At 41.9% G+C, this 24,250-nt stretch overlaps 1 protein-coding gene across 4 annotated transcripts in view; it reads left to right on the forward strand.

The window, feature by feature from the left end:
* CHD6 (chromodomain helicase DNA binding protein 6) overlaps positions 1-24,250 on the forward strand; it is a 586,770-nt gene that overhangs the window by 213,169 nt on the left and 349,351 nt on the right. For all 4 annotated transcript variants that reach the window (XM_029614845.1, XM_029614844.1, XM_029614846.1 and 1 more), the window contains 2 exons: positions 16,213-16,330; positions 20,536-20,622. In XM_029614845.1, coding sequence (XP_029470705.1) covers positions 16,213-16,330; positions 20,536-20,622 — 205 coding nt within the window. The remainder of the gene's footprint in view (positions 1-16,212; positions 16,331-20,535; positions 20,623-24,250) is intronic.

Here is a 24,250-nt window from a genome sequence, read left to right on the forward strand (position 1 = left end):
CCTCTACGATCCCCGTCAAGGATTTTTGTGGTCTGGACAAAGTAAACAAAATGTCTGTGAAAAATGACTTCTTATAATTTGTGCCCCCCACATCTATCCCGGAAATTGATTCCAGCGCCCTAACCTTTATAGCTAGAGGTTCTAAGAATAGGGCGAACAATAACGGGGATAGTGGACATCCCTGCCTTGGTCCTCCTTGAATTGGGAAGGAATCAGAATAAGAACCGTTAACTTTGACAAAGGCTTTTGGGGATTCATACAGCTTAGATAACTACCTCAAAAAGAAAGGTCCAAAATTCATTCTCTTTAAAGTATGAAACAGATATGGCCAGTGGACCATGTCAAACGTTTTTTCCATGTCTTACCGAGAGCAGAACTGTATGGACATCCCTGTTTTACTCACCAGATAAAATCAATGATCTTACGGATGTTATCAGCCACCATCCTACCCAGAATGAAGCCTGCCTGATCAGGATGTACTAATTTTGCCATAACGCTATTTAAACGATTAGCTAAAATTTTGGCTAATATCTTCAAAGATTTTAAGGTCATTGATCACTTGCATTATTTCAATCTGTGTTGTGTTTTTTGTTTTTTTTTCAAAAAATTATTTTTCCTCTTCCGAGATACGTGGGAGAGTGACTTATTTATTTATTTTTTTATTTTTTTATTTTTATATACCGATGTTCCTGTATAGAATACATATTGCACCGGTTTACAGAGAACTGAACTGTCGCCCCAGGAGGCGGATACATGGAACAAGGTTAATACAAACTTAAGTTTATACAAACTTACAGTGAACAAATGGGACTTGATCTAAGTATGATTCTATCTTCCCCTCCTGGATATTAGAATCCTCTCTATATAATTCTCCATAAAATTGCTGGAATCGTTGTTGGATTTCCTTGGAGGATATCAATAAGGACCCATCTGCGTCTCTAATCCTAGTGATTTGATTTTGGGCTATTCGTTGTTTGAACCTTCTGGCCAGGAGCCAACTGGCCTTATTTCCCCATTCAAAATGCTCTTGTTTAATTAGGTTCAATTGTAAGGAAATAATTTCTTTTGGGACAGGAGGCGATGTCCTTTCATGGATTACAAACTAGTTAAAAGACAGGAAACAGAGTAGGATTAAATGGTCAATTTTCTCAGTGGAAAAGGGTAAACAGTGGAGTGCCTCAGGGATCTGTACTTGGACCGGATCTGGAAAGGAATACAACGAGTGAGGTTATCAAATTTGCGAACGATACACAATTATTCAGAATAGTTAAATCACAAACGGACTGTGATACATTACAGGAGGACCTTGCAAGACTGGAAGATCGGGCATCCAAATGGCAGATGAAATTTAATGTGGACAAGTGCAAGGTGTTGCATATAGGGAAAAATAACTCTTGCTGTAGTTACACGATGTTAGGTTCCATATTAGAAAATACCACCCAGGAAAAAGATCTAGGCATCATAGTGGATAATACTTTAAAATCATCGGTTTAGTGTGCTGCAGAGGTCAAAAAAGCAAACAGAATGTTAGGAATTATTAGGAAGGGAATGGTTAATAAAACAGAAAATGTCATAATGCCTCTGTATTGCTCCATGGTGAGACCACACCTTGAATACTGTGTATAATTCTGGTCTCCATATCTCAAAAAAGATATAGTTGCAATTTAGAAGGTACAGAAAAGGGCAACTAAATGATAAAGGGTATAGAACAGCTCCCCTATGTGGAAAGGCTGAAGAAGTTACGGCTGTTCAGCTTGGAGAAGAGACGGCTGAGGGGGGATATGATAGAGGTCTTTAAGATCATGATAGGTCTTGAATGTGTAGATGTGAATCGGTTATTTACAGTTTGGATAATAGAAGGACTAGGAGGCATTCCATGAAGTTAGCAAGTAGCACATTTAAGACTAATCAGAGAAAATTCTTTTTCACTCAACACACAATTAAGTTCTGGAATTTGTTGCCAGAGGATGTGGTTAGTGCAGTTAGTGTAGCTGGGTTCAAAAAAGGTTTGGATAAGTTCTTGGAGGAGAAGTTCATTAACTGCTATTAATCAAGTTTACTTAGGGACTAGCCACTGCTATTAATTGCATCAGTAGCATGGGATCTTCTTGGTGTTTGGGTAATTGCCAGGTTCTTGTGGCCTGGTTTGGCCTCTGTTGGAAACAGGATGCTGGGCTTGATGAACCCTTGGTCTGAACCAGCATGGCAATTTCTTATGTTGTTATGTTCTTAGGTTCTGAATGTCTAGCTTGTTGCAGTTTTAAATAGATAGAACTGGAAATAGTACGCTTGTGAAGAGCTTCAGCAAGGCTATCTCTGCCATCAGTTTAATTTTTTGAGCTGATTTCTCCTCTTTTTTTTTTTTTTTTTTTTTAAAGTAGCTTGAGATGTAATCTTTCCTCTAAGAACAGCTTTCAGACAGTCCCAAAATAATGAGGGATTTTGCGTATTGGCCCCATTATATATCTCATATTCAGCAATGGCTTTGCGTATAGAGGAGCAAAGGGCCTCATCCTCCACTAATGTTTCATTTAGTGTCCAATATCTCTTCCCAGGGTCTATGCCTGAAATCTATATTTCTATCCATACAGGGCATGATCTGTCCATGTTATCTGACCTATATCTACCCCAGTAATCCACTGACTGATAACTGCATCCACTAAAAAGAAATCTATCCTTGAATAGGATTTATGAGGGTTGGACTAGAAAGTATATTTTCTGTCATAGGGGTGCCTGTGCCTCCAAATATCCAGTAATTCCCATCTCTGAATGAAAGATTTAAAGTGCTTCCTGTTTAATTTTGCTCCCAATCCAACCCCTGTTGAATTGTTCAATCGAGGTTGTACCATTAAATTAAAATCTCCGGCAATCACTAAATAGCCCTCCCCCGCCGTTTCCAAAACGTTATCAATGGCATCTATAAAGGCTGAGTGTTCAGAATTCGGAGTGTAAACGTTCAGTAAGGAATAAATCTCCCTCCCCACTTCTATTTGCAAAAATAAGAACTGCCCATTAGGATTCTTATGAGTCTTTCGTACATGGCATTGAAAATCTTTAGGAAGTAGAATTCCTACACCAGCATATTTTGCTGATTTTGAAGCCGCTGTGAAGTACTGTAGAGGGAATCGTAACCATTTCAATAGATGCTCATAGCGGGGTTTCAAATGAGTTTCTTGAAGGAATATAATGGCGCCTGAGCCCTGGGCCTATAATCTAAACAATTGCTGTTTACTTTATTTATTTATTTATTTATTTATTTATAAATAATTTTTCTATACCGATGTTCCTGTATACAATACATATCGCACCGGTTTACAAGGAACTGAACTGTCGCCTCAGGGGCGTAATACATTGTAACATGTTAACACACAACTTTGAGGGAGAACATTCAAAAAACAAAATAACTGAGGTAGGGTATAAAAACTAGGTACAGAATCAGGGTATAAACAGGTGCTACAGGGTGCACAATCAGAAAGTGTATGTACGGTGATATGGATACCGTCTGTCTCTTCATCAAGTTTTAGATCTCAGGGAAGGCTTGAGTGAATAGCCAGGACTTTAGCTTCTTTTTGAAAGTTGCTAGGCAAGGTTCTTGGCGGAGGTCTGGCGGAAGCCTGTTCCAAAGGAGGGGACCAGCAGTGGGCTATTTATGTGGGCTATTTAGACCCTTAACATTAAGAGATATTATCCTAATTGATTTCATCATGATAATGGAAATATATGAAATTCAGTAGTCTCTTTCTTATTCTAAGCCCATCATACCCCTCTCATTGTGGTCGTCCCAGAGCCCTTCTCCTGCCCCTTGTTCTAGGTGCTATTGTGTCTTGTAAGGAATTTGTGTGCCTTAGAGTATAAGAGCTTACTAGCTGATTAATGAAATCTATTAAGCAATATAAAACAATGAATAGCAATAATATTTCCCTCCCTTCCCCCCTCCCTCCCCCATAATCCAGTTCCCACTGCTATTTACCCATAGCAGATCTGCAGGCGCAGATGAAGGCAGGAACTTCCACAGAGCATTCCCTAGCTCTCCCTGAGCCAAATCAAAATAAAAAAAAAACCAACCAAACTACTTATTCATGTAGAAATCGCTTCAAAAATATAGATTCTCAGTGTAGATGATAATAATAATCTCCCAAGGCTCTCCTAAAGAAAGATCACCTTGAGCAGTGACACAAGGGACTCAATAAATGGGAAAAGTTTCTCTTCACCCCTTCCCAGTGTCTTTATCGTATAAGGAGTCCCCCGAGTTCCAACGCAGCCTCCAACCTCCTGTTCGCACACTCTGCCATCTCAGAGTGTCTGCACTCGATGTCAGAGGAAAGCTGTTAGCTGAAATGGAGACCTTAACCAGCTTCCTTCAATATAGCCGCTGCTTCCTCTACTGTTTGACTTTAGTAGTAGAGCCTCGAATCGTCATGGCTAATCCGAAGGGGAACAGCCATCTGTATCAGAATCCTTCTTTACATAGTATTGATGTTATTTAGCGAACTTCCATCCTTTTCCGAAGGGTCAATGGGGAGATATCTGCTAAAACAGATATGGTATGAGAGGCTCAGGACCATATTTATTGTTTCCTGGCAGCCATAAACACTTTTTCTTTTACAGTGAAGCAGTTGAAGCAGGCAATGATATCATGGGGTTTATTGCCTGTTTTCGGACCCAAAGATCTATGAACTCGCTCAAGTCCACCTCTTGCTCACCAGTCAATGCTTCACTACCTTGCTGATGGCCCAAAAAGAAGTTACAAAGCTTCTTGACCACCGCCTTACAGTCGGAGAACTCTTCTGACTCAGGGATTCCATGGAATTGGAGATTATTTCTATGACTCCAGTTCTTCAAATCTTCAAGTTTGGCCTGAAGTTCCAAATTGTCAAGAGTTATTTGGGAATATGGTGTTTGCAATGTTTCAACCCTTGCTGCTTGAGCATCTAGCCTCGTGTCGCAATCATCAACTTGTCTTTCGATCTCCGACATTTCCTCTCGTATGTCCAACATCATAGTCAGCAATTCTTGCTTATTGTCCTTCATATCTTTTCTGAGATCCCTAAACCATTGCCGGAATTTTTCCCTAGTCGGAAGTTCAGTTGACTCACTTCAGTAGCGCTGGATGCAGAGTCTTCCTCCTCCTCTACACTAATTAAGCTCACTGCGTCTCTTTCCCCGACAGGCCCATCTTCATTACTCGCATTCTTAGAGTATGAAAATTGCTTGAAGTTGGGGCCTTTTTTCTTTTGTGCCATCTTTAATCGTGTATCTTCCTTGGGGAGATTATATAGCAAGCCCAGTGTTACTCGCTAGCCTGCGATTTCACAATTGTTGGCTCGGAGATTGCAGGAGCTCGGATTCAAGCGTCTATCTTGCTTCATGGATCTAACGCCTCCTGGCCTTCTTCAACTCTAGGAAAGCAGTGACCGCTTCAGGAGTCCAGGTCCTGATATTGGCTTCCTTTCGGGTGAGTGCCGAGAGTGGGACTGTAACTCAGGAATAATTGGGGATGAAGTGCCAGTAGTGGTTTGCGAAGCCCAAAAACCTCTGCAAAGCGCAGAGGCCATAAGGTTATGACTAATCCTGGATACACCGGTCCTTTTCCGGATCCATATGGAAACCGCTATTGGAAACAATGTATCCCAGGAAGAGTAGGCTCTCCTCAAAGATGCACTTTTTCAGCTTAGCGAAAAATGTATTTACCCGTAGCCACTGGAGGACCTGGCGAACATCTTGGCGGTAGGACATGAGGTTCTTGTCAAGGTGTGTACACCATGACACAGATGTACAGCTGATCCCTGAAGATTTCATTCATCATGTTTTGGAATATCATGGGGGTATTACATAGGCCAAAGGGCATCACCACATACTCATAGTGGCCGTCCCACGTGTTGAATGCCGTCTTCCACTCATCACCTTGTGTTATTCGAATTAGATTGTAGGCCCCATGGAGAGCCAACTTTGTAAACACCCTGGCCCCCTGGAGGCGGTCAAAGAGTTTGGAAATGAGTGGCATGGGGTAGCAATCTTTCTTTGTTAAAGCGTTCAGCCTCCGGTAATCTATGCAAGGGCATAAAGAACAGTCTTTTTTGGACACAAAAAAGAACCCCACCCCTGTGGAGGGCTTAATTAAACTCCAGTCAAGGTTCTCCTCGAAATACTTGGACATGGGTGTGGTCTCCAGAACTGACAAGGTGATATACCCTCCCTCGTGGAGAGTTAGTGCCAGGTAGCAGATTAATGGCACAGTCAAACATTCGGTGGCAAGGCAGTGTCTCTGCTTTCCATTTGGAAAACACATCTGTGTATTCAGCAAACTGAGGCAGCAGTCCCAACAAGGTTGTTGCCAGAGGCAAAGTTGGTGGAAGCTCGATTTGGAGACGGCAGGAATCATGGCAATGGGGCCCCCAGCTCATCAGCTGAAGCAAGCCCTACTCAAAGTGAGGAGAGTGGAGCTAGACCAGGGTAGCCCTAGCACGAAGGGATGAACAGCTTTCTCAATGATATGGAAGACTTTACTTTCCACATGCAGAATGCCTGTGCAGAGCCACACGGGTGCTGTGGCAGTGATGATCCGGCCAGGAAGTGGTTCTCCATGGATGGAGGAGATAACTAATGGTGTCTGCCGAGGAACTACAAGAAGCTTCAAATGGTCCACAGGGGCCTTCATAATAAAGTTCCCCTCGTGCCTGAATCGACCAGCGCTAGAGTGGGTAGACACCGGAAGGATGAGTTGGGGAGCAGGAATGGTAAAGCCTAAGATCATCACCCCACTGGCTCCTAGGCTTGCTAGTTTCCTGGCTTCTGAGGACAGTGTGCCAACTGGTGTCCAGGTCTGGCACTGTAGTAGCAAAGCCCTAGGGTATGGTGGTGGAGCCTCTCTTACGAGGAGAGGTGATTTTTTCCAAACTGCATTGGCTTCTCGGGCTGTGCAGTGGTAGAGGCCATTGCTGGTACTGCAGAGAGGGGGCATGAAAAGGATGGGGCCAGCATCACCTGTCTTTGTGGGGTTCACAGTTCCCAGATCCGCTGCTGGAAGCGGTGGTCAATTCTCCCGGCCAGGTCAATGACCGCAACTGGGGACTCAGGAAGTTTCCACAATGCTAGCTTAACCTTTTTACCCAAGAGGGATAGCCCTTCCAAAAAGATATGCTGGAGACCTATCCTTTCTCTAGTTCAGCTCAGTGGCCAAGGTTCTGAATTCGATAGCGTAGTCCATCAATGTATCACAACACAGAGGGTTTAATTAAAAATTTCCCTATCTACTTAGTCAACACACACACAGAGAAAATGTATGCTTTACAGTATCGTTTTTATGTATGTTTATTCAAACATATGCATCAACACATATCTAAACAGTTAAAATCTAACTATCCCACACTTACTGCAATTATGCTTTAATAGTACTTCTTCCAATCTCACCCTTACAAGAAAGGAATGTGACCTCACAAACTCCAATCCGTCACTCAATATCTCTATATATGATTATTACTTACAGCGGCAGTGAACAAATTTCAAGAAATATCCATCTCTTCAATTATTCATAAATCCATTATTTTTTACCGGAACTGACGATCTCCGTTGCAGTTCACCACACGTCCGGACGGATATTTCTTGAAATTTGTTGATCGCCGTTGTAAGTAATAATCATATTTAGAGATATTGAGTGACGGATTGGAGTTTGTGAGGTCACGTTGTGAGCTGATCGGGTTCGTCAAACACCAGCTTGAATGCCTCGACAAATTGTTGTAAGTCCTGTAGTAATGCCTCAAGGGAGAGGTCCAGGCCAAGGCCTTCCCATCCAGAAGGGAGAATATAAAGGTGGTCTTGATGGTATCACTGGGAAATTGCACTGGCTGAAGTGAAAAATGCATAAAGCACTGATTCAAGAACCCGATGCACTGCTTTGGGGCCCCTGCATACTGGGGAGGAACAGGAAGGCATACCATGGGCGCAGCCATTGTAGCTGCCGGTACTGTAGGAGGCGGAGAGACTGCAGAGGCTGCAATGGTGTTCAGGCGGACGCTAAAGGCGCTCCATGGATTCCGCCAAGAGATTGAGGAATTGCTGCTACTGGATCTTCTGTGCTAGGCCAGGAATAGCCTGGAGGCCCGAGAGATCTGCCAAGTCCATGGCCTCTGCAAACTTGTGGAAGTGGACCCTTGGACCGAGAAAAGGTTGGAGCTACCCACAGGGAGGAGCCCTGCAGGCATCCGCTATCAGCAGGCAACCCTGGCAGGAGCAGAGGCACCTGCTATCAGCAGGCAACCCTGGCAGGAGCAGAGGCCCAACAAGATCTTCACCAATACCAGCTTAGGTTGAGCCCTCGGGTGCCAGGGCAGGCTGGACCTAGGTGCAGGTCTCTGTAGAGAGAAGAATCCGTTGCTGAAGAGGTTGAAGGCCAGTGACAAGAAGACATGGTTAGTTCACGCAGTGGTTGGGGGCAGGCAGCAAACAACATGGTCAAGGGATAGTCCAAGGTCAAACCAGGAATCCAGATGAAGATGAGCCGAGATCAAGCTGGGGAGACAATCAAGGAATAGGAGGTAAGGCAGAACACCAGGAAGGACTCAGAAGATGGACGAAGACCACAGGACAAGAATGCAGGAATTCCGAAGATGTGGGGAGGAAGCAGGAATATGAAGACAAGGCACAGGAACGCAGTCAGGAACAGGACCAGGAACAGCTACTCCGAAGAGTTCGACCTATTGCTGAGGCGTCTGAGGCTAGTCTGAGTTGGCCTTAAATAGAGGAGAGTCGGTGACCTCATCAGCGGGCACTGCGGTGGTTTCCCCGCTCTGGGCCCTTTAAATACAGCTGTGTTGCACGCACGCACACCTAGGGACGACCTGCTCAGCTGAGTGGCATCCCCAGCACAGTGCAGCCTGGCACGTCTTCACTCAAGGGCTTGTTACGGCGTCTGTTCCCCTCTCCAGCCCAGGGCAGAAGGTGAGAGCGGCCGATCATGGGGCCGACCCGCAACCGGCCAGACGCAACAGCCATAGGCTCTAAGGGGGTCATTTTCAAATGCTTATCGCATGCGAAAAGTCCCTTTTCGCTTGCGATAGCATGCTGGGGGCGGAGATGGGGCAGCGAAGGGAGGAGTCGGGGCGGCGAGGAGGCGGACTCTGCGGTGTCTTCGCTGGCGGCGATAAGGTAAGCAACGTTATCGTCGCCAATAGCGCACCCAATAGCGCCACCTTTCATGGTGGCGCTATTGGGTGCGAAAGCCGGCAGTGAAAACACCGCGGTAGTGCGAAGGCTGCCGGCTTTCGCAGGCCCGCCCCCCCCCCCGCCCGCCTCCTGTTTTCGCTGGATTCACTATTCTGTGATAGAATGGTGAATCCAGGCCTAAGTTAGTTAGCGATTCAATTTTAATAGTACATTCATTTATGGCCTTCCCAAAGCCATCCATGAGTTCTCAGGATGAGTCTAAAGTCACTATTGTTGACTTGCTTGGTATTGAGAGAAACCAGAAAAAGTGGGCCGTTCCAGTCAGGGGAGATAACCCCACTGTATCTGCACGTTCTCCAACAACTAGCATTGGAGAATACAGCCACGAGGCAGAACCCTTGCTCCCTTTTGTTTCCAGCAGCATCTCTGCTTCCTGCTGCTCTGGCACTTTGCTCCTGTGACCCCCGTTACCACAGTTGTGCCAATTACATCATCAGAGTGCACTGAGGATAGCTCATGAGGTGAGCCATCCCTCTCAGCTGGCAGAGGCCGCAGATCAAGGGGGCTGAGAGAGACCACGTTCCCTGGTGCTCCTGACACCACTCCATCCAGATTCACAACAATGACATCACCTCCTTGAGCAGTGGTTCCAGGGGACATGAAAATTGAAATAAGCTGCTTGCCATCCAGGTGAGTGGGTATGGAAGGAAACATCCTCAGTGTTCACTTCCTTTTAGAAAGCATCATGAAGAGAAACAGCAAGAAAACCTGAGGGGTCAACAGCAGCTAAACAGCAGCTAAACAAGTCTTTTGTCATGCCTCCATCTTGTTTCCTCCTGGAAAAATGGTATTTATTTTTGTCACAGTTAATAAAATATTCTCAAATATAAACAGGGCAAATATTTCTGAAATATTGTTGTTCTGGCTTGCTCATTTTGATCTATCTGATTAAGGAACAATGTCTTTGGCCAACATTTTGCTAAACATCTGCTATGGAACTTTTTGCTGCAATTTGCCAATTCTTTCCTGATACAGCAATTCAGGAGGTTGTCAGGGGATGTAGTTGTGGTTCCTTGGACAGTGAATCCTTTGGTGTGCCTTTGCCATGCCAGCCTTGGAAAACTCCTATTCCCTATACCAGTGGTTCTCAACCTTTTTTCAGCCGGGACACAACTGACAGATGGTTCTCACATGCATGACACATTGAACATGTGAACGTCACGGGGCTATATGTAAACATACACTCTGCATCCACGGGAACCCCCTCGACCCCCAACAATGGGTCAGAACAGAACTAGGTCATTACCCATACAACTCACCATACAAAAAAGATGTTCTGGTGACATCTCAGTAAAAGCAAAACAAACTTCCTTTACTACTAGGTACAATAGCCTTCCTCATGAAAAGACAGTAATTTACCACTAATGCATATCCTATTGAGAAAACACAACCAATAAGATTGATACAAATACCTACATGCTAGTATAATACCTCACCTCGGTCACACACAAAGCCGACCTTCACCAAGAACAGAAAGACCACAAATTATAAATATGGAGACAAAAAACTGGAATGGAAAACCAAAAAAGCCACTCTGCATGCAGTGCAAACCTGGAGAAATGGAAACAAATATAGCAACTAACATAGTCCCAGGAACTACAATAATGCACACAAACTAATCTGCACAAAGTTACGCCTGCATTATGGCATGCACTCCAACAGTAACAACCCTATCTATGAAAAGGTAACACTACAAATATTAAACCAGGCCCTAAACACCAATATACTTCCTATTAGGAAACAGAATAAGCCAAGCTGCTATAGAACCCCACACAGAAATAATTGTAAAACTATACTAATAAATGTTTCAAAACAGCTGATGAACAGAATAACATCCAACAATTAAAAACTCATAAAAATTATTAAAAAATTGTCCAAATACCAATTAAATATTTCAAAACAGATTATATAATACCCAATTATTAAAATGGCAGTCAATCAAGAAAACTAAACTTAAAAAGACACCTTTACTTACCCTCTCCAGCAACTCTCCTACTCCTTTCTCTTGCAGGCCAAAAGCACAAGCAGCAGCAGCAGCTGCTGAAGCTCTGTCCTCTCAATCCTCTTCTTAGGGCCCACAACCAGTCACTCACACACACAACCAGTCATCTTCCTGACCACTCTCTCTCTCTCACCCAGAAACACATCACCTCCCTGACCAGTCTCTCTCTCAATCACACACATGCTCTCTCATATACAAGCTCAAAATCACAAACACATGCTGTCGCACCTATTCACACCCACACATACCAACACTCGTCAGCCCTCACCCAGGCACCCATTCACACCAGCCCTCACCCAGGCACCCATTCACACCAGCCCTCATCCAGGCACCCATTCACACCCACACACACCAGCCCCTCACCTGGCTCCCATTCACACATGCATGCACCGGGCCTCACCGCAAAACCTCTTCTTCCTTCGCTGCAGGGATGGGCTCCGGTTCTGCCACGGCTTTACTCCAGTGGAACTTCTTTTTTGCCGCCACGGGGATGGGCTCCCGTGGCGGCCTTGCTTGGCCAGGGTCAGGCTTCCTCTTTGCCACCACGGGGATGGGATCTGTGGCGACCTTGATTCATCAGGGTCGGGTTTCTTCTTCACCGCCCAGGGACATGAGATCCTGTGGCGGCCTTGCTTTGTCAGGGGTCAGGTTTCCTCTTAGCCGCCACGGGGATGAGCTCCCGTGGTGGCCTCGCTTCGACATTGCCACTCCTCTCAACCCCCAAGCCTATGCTATTTCCCTTCTTCCTGCCTCACTGGCCAATCAGAAGCTTCCTCCCTTCTTCCCACTCCCACTGGCAGGTAGAAGGGAGGAGGTTTCTGATTGGCCTGCATGGGGGCAGGAAGAATGGAGGAGGCTTGCCATTGGCCCCTGGGGGCAGGGAAAGGGGAAGCCATAACCGGGGCAGTGGGACACCGGGAGCCCCAACACACCTGTCGGTGCCTGGCGACACACTGGTGTGTCACGACACACCAGTTGAGAATCGCTGCCCTATACCACTGGAGGCTTCTTCGCTCCTGGCACGACTTCCCTATTACTGCTTGATGAACTTTCATGGAAAATGTGATCTTCAGGTTCAGAACAGTTATCACTCCGTGGAAGGAAGATCTGGATCATTATCATTAGAATAACTCTCAAAAGATGATTAGCTGCAATCATCCATGAAAAAGAGTCTGATCATTTCTTCAGACATGCTGCTCCACTGTAAGAAATAGGACACCAATGCAACCTCCTCCTCCCTCCATGAAAAGTTCCAGGAATGATACATCTTTGTCACCCACTGGATGTGCAAGCAGAAACAAACTACATCATTATCCCCTTCAGTCCATGGCAGAGAAAAAATCAGAAGTAAATACTGTTGAGGTAGAGTCCTTTGTGTCTAAGATCTCTCCTTTTTCGGTATAGATTGTACCTTCTTTCTTCCTTCTCCTTCATTGCATGTACTAATGGGACATAGAATCTCACACACATATGCAAGAGGAAAAAATACGTAACTTTTTTTTCCAGAGGTCAAAAGTGATAAAGGCTTTTTGGAAACAGGAACGTTGTCATGAAGCTTATGTTGATATATTCCAAGGTGTTCAAACACTCAAAGGTTTAGATGAGATTAGTAGCTGATTAGAAATGGAAAGCAAGGTTTTGTTTCCTGCAAAAAGGCACTTAGTTTCTAAGCACAAACTGGGATTATGGTGAACTTTAAACACATCTTGATCGATGGGTCTTTCACAAAGAAAAACACTTGCTGCATCATCTCTAGAACCAGAGCATAAGTATGATTAGAATAGTGGGTGCTAGGCAAGTTAAGCCCTGATAGGAAACCCATTCAAGTGAGGATATAGCTGGACTTCCTGCATGGGTCTGTTTGGACCCCCACTAGTTTTTCAAGTGCAGAGGCCAAATCATTTGTAGTAATTAAATGAGACTTAGTGGTATTGTGTACTGCAGAGAAAGAGACAACTAAAAGAACCAAACAATTTATTCACTTTTAGGCCTCTGCAGGGTCCATATATATCCTGTAATGTGAGGTTTGGGTTAAGAGGCTTCCCAGCATGCTACTCTATTAATAACCTTCAGCTCTGAACTTGATAAAAAGTCTGTCAAGTTGTATTTTAGGAACAGATAGATTTCTTTTGTGGACAAAAAATTAGAATTTTCCTAATGTTGCACAGTTAACCCAACTCAGGAAGGAAGTGTTTCTCTAGATGCAACAGCAGGATTTGTCAGTATTGGTACAACTTTTTTTTTTTTTTAATTTCCATACAAATACAATACAATACAAAGGGAATAAACTCCTTTTTAAAAATCTTTTCCATTTGTCTTGTTAATAAATTTGAGGTTACTTAAAATTCTCCTTAATTAACTTACATCCCGCAGGTCTCTGTTCTTTTTTTTATTTAAAAATTGCTCTTCAAGGAGACTTTATGTGCTGATCTGGGCAGATGTATAGTGAAGGTGCTCCCGCTGGCCTCTGCTTTTTTTTTTTTTTTAATTTAAAAATTTCTCTTCAGTCCTCAGGATTTTGCTCTCACAATGTCTAAGGACTTGGGAAACCATTCCTTACCTGCTCTTTTTGCTGATCAGTCTGCCAGACCTAAAAGATCGAACAGTAGGAAAGTTCTGGTAAAGAATCTAGCATTGAAAGAGGAGCTTATGTCAGGTGATGAAGAGTGGGCTGAAGCTCCGGTTTCATTTGATGCTGCTGAAGTGATCAGGGCAAATATGGAAGGCCTGGCACCAAAAATTTCTTCCAGTCTAGACACCAGGTTGCGAACCGCAGTGGAAAAGGTTGCTCGCTTCGTGTCAGCAGTACAAGAGTATGATGTTCGTATGGAGGCTGCAGACACTCGGGTGTGTGACCTGAAAAAACTCCCTGATGGCATCTCGATAGAAAATCTATATACTAGAACAAAAACTTAACACCCAGGGATGGTAATTTTGAAAGGGATGCGAGTGCACATTGATGCTTGTGCGTTTGTGCACACCCAGGGACGCGGCTATTTTATAACATACGAGCATATCCATGCGTATGTTATAAAATAGCCTGGGTGCGCATATGTGTGTGTCCTATTTTGCAACTGGGCTGTGCGTGCCCAAAATAGGACACACTTATGCAGCTGTTCTGAGCTGCATAAGTGGGGGAATTTTATAACTGGTGCATGTCTATGCCCTGATCAGTTTCACCATTTGCCCAGTGAAGAGCTAGGTCTTCCAAATCCACCTGGTTTAATAGCATCCAATCCCCCCAGTTACCCCAGACTCTTTAAACCCTTCAGAAATGGCTGTTCATTTTTTTTTTTTTAAACTTACACATCTCCATAGCAGAAGTAAAGTTAAAGGGCACTGGACCTGGGCATGTGCTCAGGTGTGTAAGTATTTGCATGCCCATCTCTTGGCCCTGTCCCAGCACACCCACGTCCCGTCCAGTCCATGCCCGTACCACACCCATTTCTGAATCAGATCGAGATATTTATCAGGAGATGCGCGCACATGTAGGCGGCTTTTAAAATCCAACGCATGCGCGCATGTCCTACATGCACTTCCATCTTCCAAGTTTGGTGTGCGCCCGGCTTTTAAAATTCACCTTTTAGTGAGCATCACAACCTCGAAAACTGCAGTCGATGTAATAATCTGCAGGTGATAGGTCTCCCTGAGAAGGAGGAAGAGGGAGACTTGGCCAGATTCCTTGCCACGTGGCTTCCAGAGTTTTTGGGCCTACCCTGCAAAGATGGCCACCTGAAGATTGATAGGGCACACAGGGCTTTTGTTCCTGCTCCAAAATCCGACGGCATGCCCTGGGCAATAATTCTCTGTCTGCACAATGGAAACAAGACCAGAATCCTTGATGCTACATGGAAGAAAGGTACTCTGATGTATTAGGAGCATCAGGTTTTTATCTTTCCTGATTTTTCCTCCAACCTACAAAGAAAGACACCAGGCATTTGCTGAGGTGAAGAGGAGGGCGCTTTAGAAAAGGAACTTACCTTGTGCCCTGCTATATCCAGCATGACTGCTTGTGGAGTCAGAGGGTAAGTTCAAGATTTTTGACTCTGAACAAACTTTCTGGTATCTGGTGAAGCACGAGTATATTGCAGTTATAGGGCTGGTGTTTACTTTTACTCCTTCAGTTTGTTTATTAGGAGATTGGGACTCTTTAGACTCCCCGGTGTTACATTGCAAGTTGTTGTCTCATCTGATTCAAGCAGCCAGGCTCACTATTGCTCATTTGTGGAAGACTGAGTCTCAGTTGGACGTTTGACATAGACAAGTTGCTGAAATTGCAATTCTCAAGCATATAACTGCGGGCTTCGAGAAGAAACTGGATTGCTACGAGGACACTTGGCAAATATATTGTGTGTGTAGGAGAGAACCTGTAAAAACTTTTTTTTCTTCTTCTTATATGCCTTTTTATCTCTTTTGTGATGTTATGCCTTACTTGTTCATGGTAGTGTATTCTGTAAGCTGCTGTTTTTCTAAATAAAAAGTTTGAAAAAAAAAATCAACTTACATAAATTCCAGTTTTGTGGGCTTAAGGGAAAAATGGTGTGTTTAAAGTATTGTATTAAATGCTCAGTATCTGATTATTTAATTTCTTTACTTTGTTCCACTTATCTTCTTCCCCTCTCCCTATTTGTAGTGAACTTGTTGCATATTATGTTGATAGGCTTTTTTTTAATTTGCTGTACTGGGTTTAGTACTGCTTGACCATAGAGTGATAGTTGTGTGATTATATTTGATTAATACAAATATATTTAATTTGAAATGCAAATATTTTTTTTTTGTTGGGAGGAAGAGCCTAGGTTAGTTTAAAGGTTACTGTGGGGATGAGATCCAGCTCACTTTCCATTCTGTGCTGAATCTGATTTAAAGGCAGGGATATACTGGTCAGTCAAGCATTACAGCTTATGCTTAGCTGATTTTTTTTTTTTAATCCATGATGTGGCAGTTGTGATGGGTTTTTGCTTCCTGTAATAGACTCTATTCTTTTTCAGTTCTTATCTTCACTGTAAATGGGCAACGCTGGAAGAACTGGAAAAAGACCCCAGAATCCAGCAGAAAATCAGACGCTTTAGGAACAAACAGGCACAGATGAAGCATATTTTTACTGAGGTGACATAACTATCTGGCATTACAGTCCCATTTCCAAAAGGAGTTTTGCTTATTAACTAGCACTCGAAAGTGTTGCTTAATTTTCAGTACATATTAGGGACATTCCATCCTATTTAAGTACATCTCAAATGACATTGCCAGCTGAAATCATAAACAGTACTGTTCACTCTCATTTTGTATGCCTGTGAGAGTTCAGTGAGTTCAACAGATTTGTTGGAAATTTCAGTGGAACTGTATTGTCAGTCAACTGTATTAAGTTTTTCTTACATAATAATATGGTGGCTGATAAAGACCAATTGACTCATTCAGTATGTCCAGTTATTGTGATCCATACTGCTAAGGCTATATCTCAGCTGCCAACTGTAGAAGGTTGACTTCTTGTAGGATGTCTCTCCTTCAAGTATGTTTTTGTTGTTTTCCTCATTTGGTTCTCTAACATTCCAGATAGATGAGCACACAAGTTTCCAGTTTAATCCAACACCTCTTCCTCTCCATGTCTTACCAACAAGCTTTGTCATCATCTAAGTAGATACCTAAACTAGTGAAACTCCTGCCTGAATATCCAGCTTTCCAGGCCCACGTGTAATCTTGCCAGATAGTACCTGACCATTATCAACCTTGTGGCATCAACCAGGTTGATTTTCGGGAGAGTTGTATTTTCACCTTTTCACTTCTCCCCTTGCTTCTGCTCTCAAGGGAATGAAAGGTGGGTTGTTTAAATATATTGCAAACTCTCAACCCTGTTCCTACTATATCCATGATATACCCGTGTATTCTCATTAAATCATCTAAATACTTTATTATAACATTCATTAAAAAATATATATTGCACACCCTAAATTGCCATTCACCCTCACATTCACTCTTCTTAACAATACATAATAAATACACACTAAAACCTCCCCTTAACATCATATACATAATGTGCTGTAAATACCATCATTATTAATACCATGTAAACATTCATACCCAATTACATATTTACAGTTCCATTTAATCATTTATATTGGCTCATTTTTCAAAAAAAATTTTTTTACAAGCGTCAAATTACTTTGATACAATTTCCAACTTATTCATCACTAAATATCCTTCCAATTCTCCCTTTATTTGATGTTCTCTCAACTGTTCCCGTTCTTTCAATTGTTATTATCCCGTTCTCCCTCTTAATTGCTGTTAAGGGGAGGTTTTAGGGTGTATTTATTATGAATTGTTTAGAGGAGTGAATGTGAGGGTGAATGGCAATTTAGGGTATGCAATATATGTTTTTTAATGAATGTTATAATAAAGTATTTAGATGATTTCATGAGAATACATGGGTATATTGTATATAATTCTATGATATAGGATACCTGTGGTAAACCCATTGGAGGGAGATATATGTTTGTCCTACTATATCTATGCCAAGATATATCTATGCCCAGTTCGGATGTCTACCACCATTGCTGATAGGTTATACCAGGAATTTACCACCCTTTTATTCATCATGTTCTCTTTTTTTCTTCTGAACCTTCCTCTCTTCAATTTTATATCATAGCTTGTCTTTCTTAAAAAATTAAATAGGCAGTACATGGTGACAAGGCATTAAAGGGTTTTACCATGAGAGGCAGGGTAATTCTCTAACTACCTAGTTTCATATGATAAAAATGAACACACAGAAAAAAAAATAGCATAAACAAAATCTGTGGGTTAAGACATTAATTCAAGGTAGCAGAAGAGGCACTGGGAATCACATCATCTGTGGGAAACATCAATTCCTATATGAACCTTCAGTTGTTCTGTGTCAAAGAAATAATCTTATCCTTGATAAGTTACCTATCATTTAGTAGGAGATTTTACTGAAAAAAAAAATCAAGAATCTGTTGGTGTAATATAAGAAATTTCTTGTACGAATTTGGATAGATTTAGAAATATCAGGAAACATTTGTGCATTTAAACCTAAGAAAGATTTTTCTTTTTAATTGGAAAAGGGTTTTCAAGGACCATGGTTTAAAAAATAAATGCAATTAGTAAAGTATCTTTAGGGGGATTTAGCTGGAACAAATTATCTGAGTTACTAAGTTCACCTCACACTTTTCTGGTAATTGCTTTAATGAGAGACCCACTTCACCTAAGCCACTGAGCTACATTGCTACTTAAATAATTCATGTAAGATTCTTAGTCTTGTCCTTTCTCTACACTCTGTTTTATATCTCAGAACCTCATTATCCTTCTGTATTGACTTAAAAAGATTTGACAGTTTTTCAACTACTTTGTATCTCTTCAACCCTTTATATAGTTTATTTAGCACTTTTTATAGACCACTTTCCTGGTCCAAGAACCATTCAAAGCAATGAATAAAATAGGTAGAACCATTCTACAAACCATAACATTTTACTGCTGAATAGTTTTATTTAAGATAACCACATCCTGGTGTAGCAAAATCCAACTGTAAATTCTAAACTTGAAATACCCAACCACAAAATTTCAAAAGTAATTTCTTTAGGAGAAATTTATTTTTCCAAATATATATATATATATATATATATTTTTTTTTTTTTTTTTTTTTTTTTTTCCCCAAAAGTAGATTCTTTAGGAGACTCCAAGGTTAAACAGGACAGGTTGAGGAAATTTCTGTAAAAACTTGAAGGACTTTCACAACTTTCCTGCTGAAGAGGAAAATGAATAGTCTCCTCTGCAGGGCCCAAAGCATCTCCCATCAGCAAGAAAAATCTCTTTTGGACCATCAAAGATCCTTTGCATCAAAATGGCCCTCTCTCTGATATTATCAGGCACAGAGGGGTGTCCGGCTGAACACCCACTGGATTCCACAATGGCTTCATCAAACTGAGCTGACATCTGATCAGCTTTCATGGGGCTAGAAGATTCCATGCCTTGTAGGGTGTCAGGCCAGAAAGCACCCAGACAGGGTAATGTACGCAGATTATTAAGAATAGGAGTTTTCCCAAGCAACCAAAAACAGAGCTCAGGAAAGCAAAACTTGAGAATGCATAAACAAGCTTATATAGCATGTTGAAACATACCTCTGCCATCTTAAATCCTCCTCTTTCCCATTAAAAGGTTCTGATGTAGTTATGTGGTGCTGATATATCACAATACTGGATTTTCCTCATGTTTTTTACTTTTCTCACATAAAGATAAGTATGTCGCTCAAGTGATTACATTTGTGATGTTTTTAAGTGTATGAAATACCAACAAATACATATCTTTATTATTGGCCTCTAATATCAGAATTAGAGAACCGTGGATCAGAACATCACCCTCTGTCCCAAACTTCATAAATTCTATTAGACCCTGTTAGTGGTGAAAAGAGAAAGCAAAAGCCTTAATAATCTGAGCAGATACATTCATGAAATTAAGCACTCTTAGGAAAATAACATTCTGTGTGCCAAGTAGTTTGATTACTTGAAATTGGTATGTGCACATTCTAGATTGTTTACACTCTTTAGTGATCTCTGTCTAGTTAAGGAACTGCATTGGTGCTAGCTGCAGGTATAAACTGCTTCCTGATTATATTTTTCTTGCAATAATAAATCATGAACTGCAGCGTGTTTGACTGCATTTGGGCTTCTGTAAAACAAGGGGACTGGGACAGAGAGACATTTTCTGTTCTGTCCTTTCAGAGCTGGCACACAGCTGCCAGGTTGATGAATGTGCTAATGTCCTCCTCAGAGTGGAGATGTCCAAGCTTCCAATGCAGATGAACTGAACAAACAGGATAAGCTCTGTGGCTGGATGCTGAATTTCCTATCTGCATATACATTGGGAATGTTTTAATGGCTATGATGTCATGTTCTATAACTTATAGTGGTTGCACTCCTGCAGGGTCCAAAATAGAACCTATATTTATTACTATGGAAGCAGGAGCCGCCATGTTTCACTTCTTCTTTCTCTAAGGTTGTATTTCAGTACAAATATATAAATATTTATCAGACAATATCAATGCATAATTTATATGCTAATATTTCTGTCTATGATATCTCAAGAACAACTTGTGAAGTTCTTCAAAAGTAGCTGTGCATATGTAGTGGTGGATTCCCCCTATACGTGCAGACTTGAATGGTAGTGTTTTCATAGACTGTTTGTTTTGACACTTTTGCCTGTTTAGAAGGAGGGGCAGAGAAGATTGATTTTTATGTTTACCTGCTTCTTTGTTTTTTGGCCTGATTGGAACTTTACAGCCTTTCCTTTTTTACCTGTGTTATTAGCCCGATGAAGATCTGTTCAACCCAGACTATGTTGAGGTTGATCGAGTCTTAGAGGTAGCCCACACAAAAGATTCTGAAACAGGCGAGGTAAGTGTTTAAAAGAAAATTATACTTACTATGCTGTGTGTGGTGTATTGAAGAAGTATGTATAGCAAGCAGTGGTGTTCACCTGAATCAGCTAAAAACGCCATCTTTTGTTTTGGGTTTTGGTTTTTTTAAATTCTTTAAACCCTCTCCCCCCCCCCCCCCCCAAATCTTATACTAAATAAATATATATTTACCTTAAATATACTCTCCTGAGCATTTTTGTACATCTTTCTCTTTGTTTTAAAATATTAAGCACTATCTGGAATTGGAATGAAATGTTCATTACATCATCTCTGACCAATCAGGTGTGGTCAATATCAGGGCCATAGGAAGAGATGGCTGGCCATCTGGGATAACAGGCTGGCCTGGGCGGGGGTGGGGGGGAGTGGGTGGCGACACTGCCACTGTCACTACAGAAGTGATGGAAATAGCTGCCTGTGCAGCTAGGTCATTAAAAAGGACTGGCGGGGATCAGCAGAAGGGGGCGCTCTCTTCTGGCTTAATCTGGTGACAGTTCTGGATGATGTTACATGGTTAACTAATTTTACAAGGCATCAATAATATCAATCTTATAAGTATCACCAAATCAAAAAGAGCCTGAAATGAGCGCATTAGAAAAGTTAACATCTTGTTACACAAAATGTTTTACAAATATGGCAAAAAAAGAATGACCACTGGTATAGCAAAATGGAAACTTTGTAGATAATTTTAAAAGGAGTTACACGTGTAAATGTAACATTATCATAGCAATAAAAAAAAAATATTTACTCATGCAAAGTGTACTTACATGTGAATATCCTATGGACAATTCAATCGCATATATTGTAGCAATTTTCAAAAGCCCACTTACGTGGGTAAAGTGCATTTTCACATGTAAAACCCAATTTTAAGTATGTAAATACTTTTTAAAATCAAATCCTTAATGAACTATTACAATCAGTGAACTAAATATGGGAAAACAAATCAAAACCAAGAATTGCCACCTTTTACCCTTTAAGTGACTCACCAAAATATTATACTTCAGTAACTTATTAAATTAATAAACTCTTATAAAACTTAAGTTGTAAATGTTGCTTTTGGTGCATCCCCCCTACCTTGACTGACCCAGGTATTTAATTCTGGTTCTCCATTGGTAGTGTGTAGCACTGTTGCTGAGCTAATAGGCCTGCCTGCAGTCATTCATTTTATAATTCAAAGCCAAGAATCACCACCTACTATTCCTTAAATGACTCACTAAAATATTATACTCCAGCAACTCATTATCAGTTTTATAAGAGTTTATTAATTTAATGAGTTGCTGGAGTATAATATTTTAGTGAGTCACTTAAGGAATAGTAGGTGGTGATTCTTGGTTTTGATTTATATAAAGAATGACTGCAGGCAGGCCTATTAGCTCAGCAGCAGTGCTGCACACTGCTATGTGGGGAATCAGAATTATATTCCTGAGCCAGTCAAGGTTGGGGATGCAGCAAAAGCAGCATTCACAGCACCTGGTGGAAAGGAATCCCAGCCATTGCCCAAGGGTGACACCTAGTGACCGGACTTAGAACCCACTATTGTCACCTTCTGAAGGGATTCTTGGCACCCAAGCGAAGGACTGGTACTGCAGTGACTGGGAGAATTGATTTGGGAGAGGATATAAAATAAGGGAAGAATTTTCTGGAGCTGAATCCCAGCCCTGGTTCTATTTATTTTTTTAGATTTAGCTCACTCCTTTTCATTGATAGCTCAAGGCAAGTTACATTGAAGTACTGTAGGTATTTCTCTGTCTTCAGAAGGCTTACAATATAAGGCCTAGATTCATCAAATTGCTATAATGCAGAAATATGGCGCGTTAGAATCTGTGATAAAAAAAAAGGGGGCATGGTAAGGCTAATTTCTGATATACTACTACATTGCATAGATAAGTTTTACAACTTACGATATCATATTGCACGATGCTTTAGCATCATTTATGCAGCGCATGCCAATTTACGTCTAGCGCATTATTTTCTTGGTTTATATATACCAGTTTCCTGCAGCTGCTTCTTTGAGGGTGTGTCAGGCATGGGAGAGAAGAGGAGGTGAGTTGGATAGTGGTTGGAGTAGGAGTTTAGCTAGCGATTTCTGAGTGCATTGTCTTGTTGTTTTCTGTATCTGTTTACCTTTACCTTTGTCTCTTGTCTTCATGTGTGTGGAAGTTTTTGTAAGTTTTTCCAATTTGTCCATTTGTCTTTGTGTGGTGATAGTGAGGAGGAGTGGGATTGGTGGTGGTAGTGTGAAGGGGAATGGTGGTGGTGAGGAGTGAAGATCTGGAGAGGATGGAGCATGAGAGGCATGGGGAGAGAAGAGGAGGAGGAAAAAGGAGGGCAGGAGTGGTAGGAGGAGTAGGGACAGGGACAGGAGTAGTCATAGGGAGGAGGGAAGGATGATTAGGAGAGGTGGGAGGGAGAAAGGGGATAGGCAGGCAAGAATGGGAGGTGGAGGATGGCAGGGTAGGGATAGACAGAGGGGAGGGGAGTTGCCAGGGCTGGTGAGGGGGGGGGGGAGGAAGGCAAGGGAGCGGGGCGTGGGAATGAGATCTAGGAAAGTGACACCTCCCTGGAAGCAGAAGTGGCACCTGGTTCATTGTCAGCCAAACAGCAGGGCGGGACTCAATCTTCGGGCTTTAAAGTTCAGCGTTGAGAACAACGACATGATCATCACCAGGGTCCTCAAAAACTACAGCATGCTGTTTGGGAACTGTGTGGCCAATACGTCCAGTGCAACCAAGGGCTAGATATGGCACACTATCACTCAGTGAAACAAAAAGAGCAGGGAAATCCCACAGATAATGTACACTAGGAAAAGGGAAGACCAAATAATTACTTAAAAAAGATTGCCCACTTAAATGATCATAAATCTATTTTTTATTTTTTGTTTTATTTTTGTATTCAATTTTTTCATGTATTATAGTGAAAATTTTTTTTTATATAAAGTGAACCGCATCAGCAAGACAGACAGCGTATCTCCTATGAATATGGAGATCGCTCGGTCTTCTCAATCATTTGCAGTCACTTCTATATCAGTCCATCTTTCAAATTGGATTCAAAGAATTAGGCTCATTCTCCAAAATACACGTTAAGTCGCCACAATTGACGGATATCAGAGAACACGTTGCAATTTTAAAGGCTTCAGCTACAGGTGAATGGGCTCAACTACGGCCGAAGTTTCGCTTGTAAGCTTCTTCAGGAGCCAAAACTTATCAAAAATTGAAATTGTCAGCCAACAAGACCACAGTTTTCTAATCCTTCCATCTGATATGAAAGAAACAAACAGTAAATTTCCAGAGCATGTAGGTATAATCTTCTACTGTGTATGTTCAATTTCTGTCAATTCTTAAACTGGCACAGAAAAAGAAAAACATTAAATAATAATGTCGATATTAAATACTTAGCTTTTCTAGGTGAGCAGAGTGTTGAATCCTTACTTGGGACCAAAAGGTCTCCTGCTTGATTTCAAAATGGACAGAAACCAAGATAGCAAAACAAACTCTGTTTAAATCAAGCGGGCCTTGCTATCACGTAGCCAATGGGAAACAAGTGACGTCATCTCGTGATGATTCCGAAATCATCACAGAAACACCTGTAAGTCCAGGGTGATGTTTAAC

This window comes from Rhinatrema bivittatum, chromosome 8 (assembly GCF_901001135.1).
Source record: "Rhinatrema bivittatum chromosome 8, aRhiBiv1.1, whole genome shotgun sequence".
In the NCBI taxonomy this organism is placed as follows: Eukaryota; Metazoa; Chordata; class Amphibia; order Gymnophiona; family Rhinatrematidae; genus Rhinatrema; species Rhinatrema bivittatum.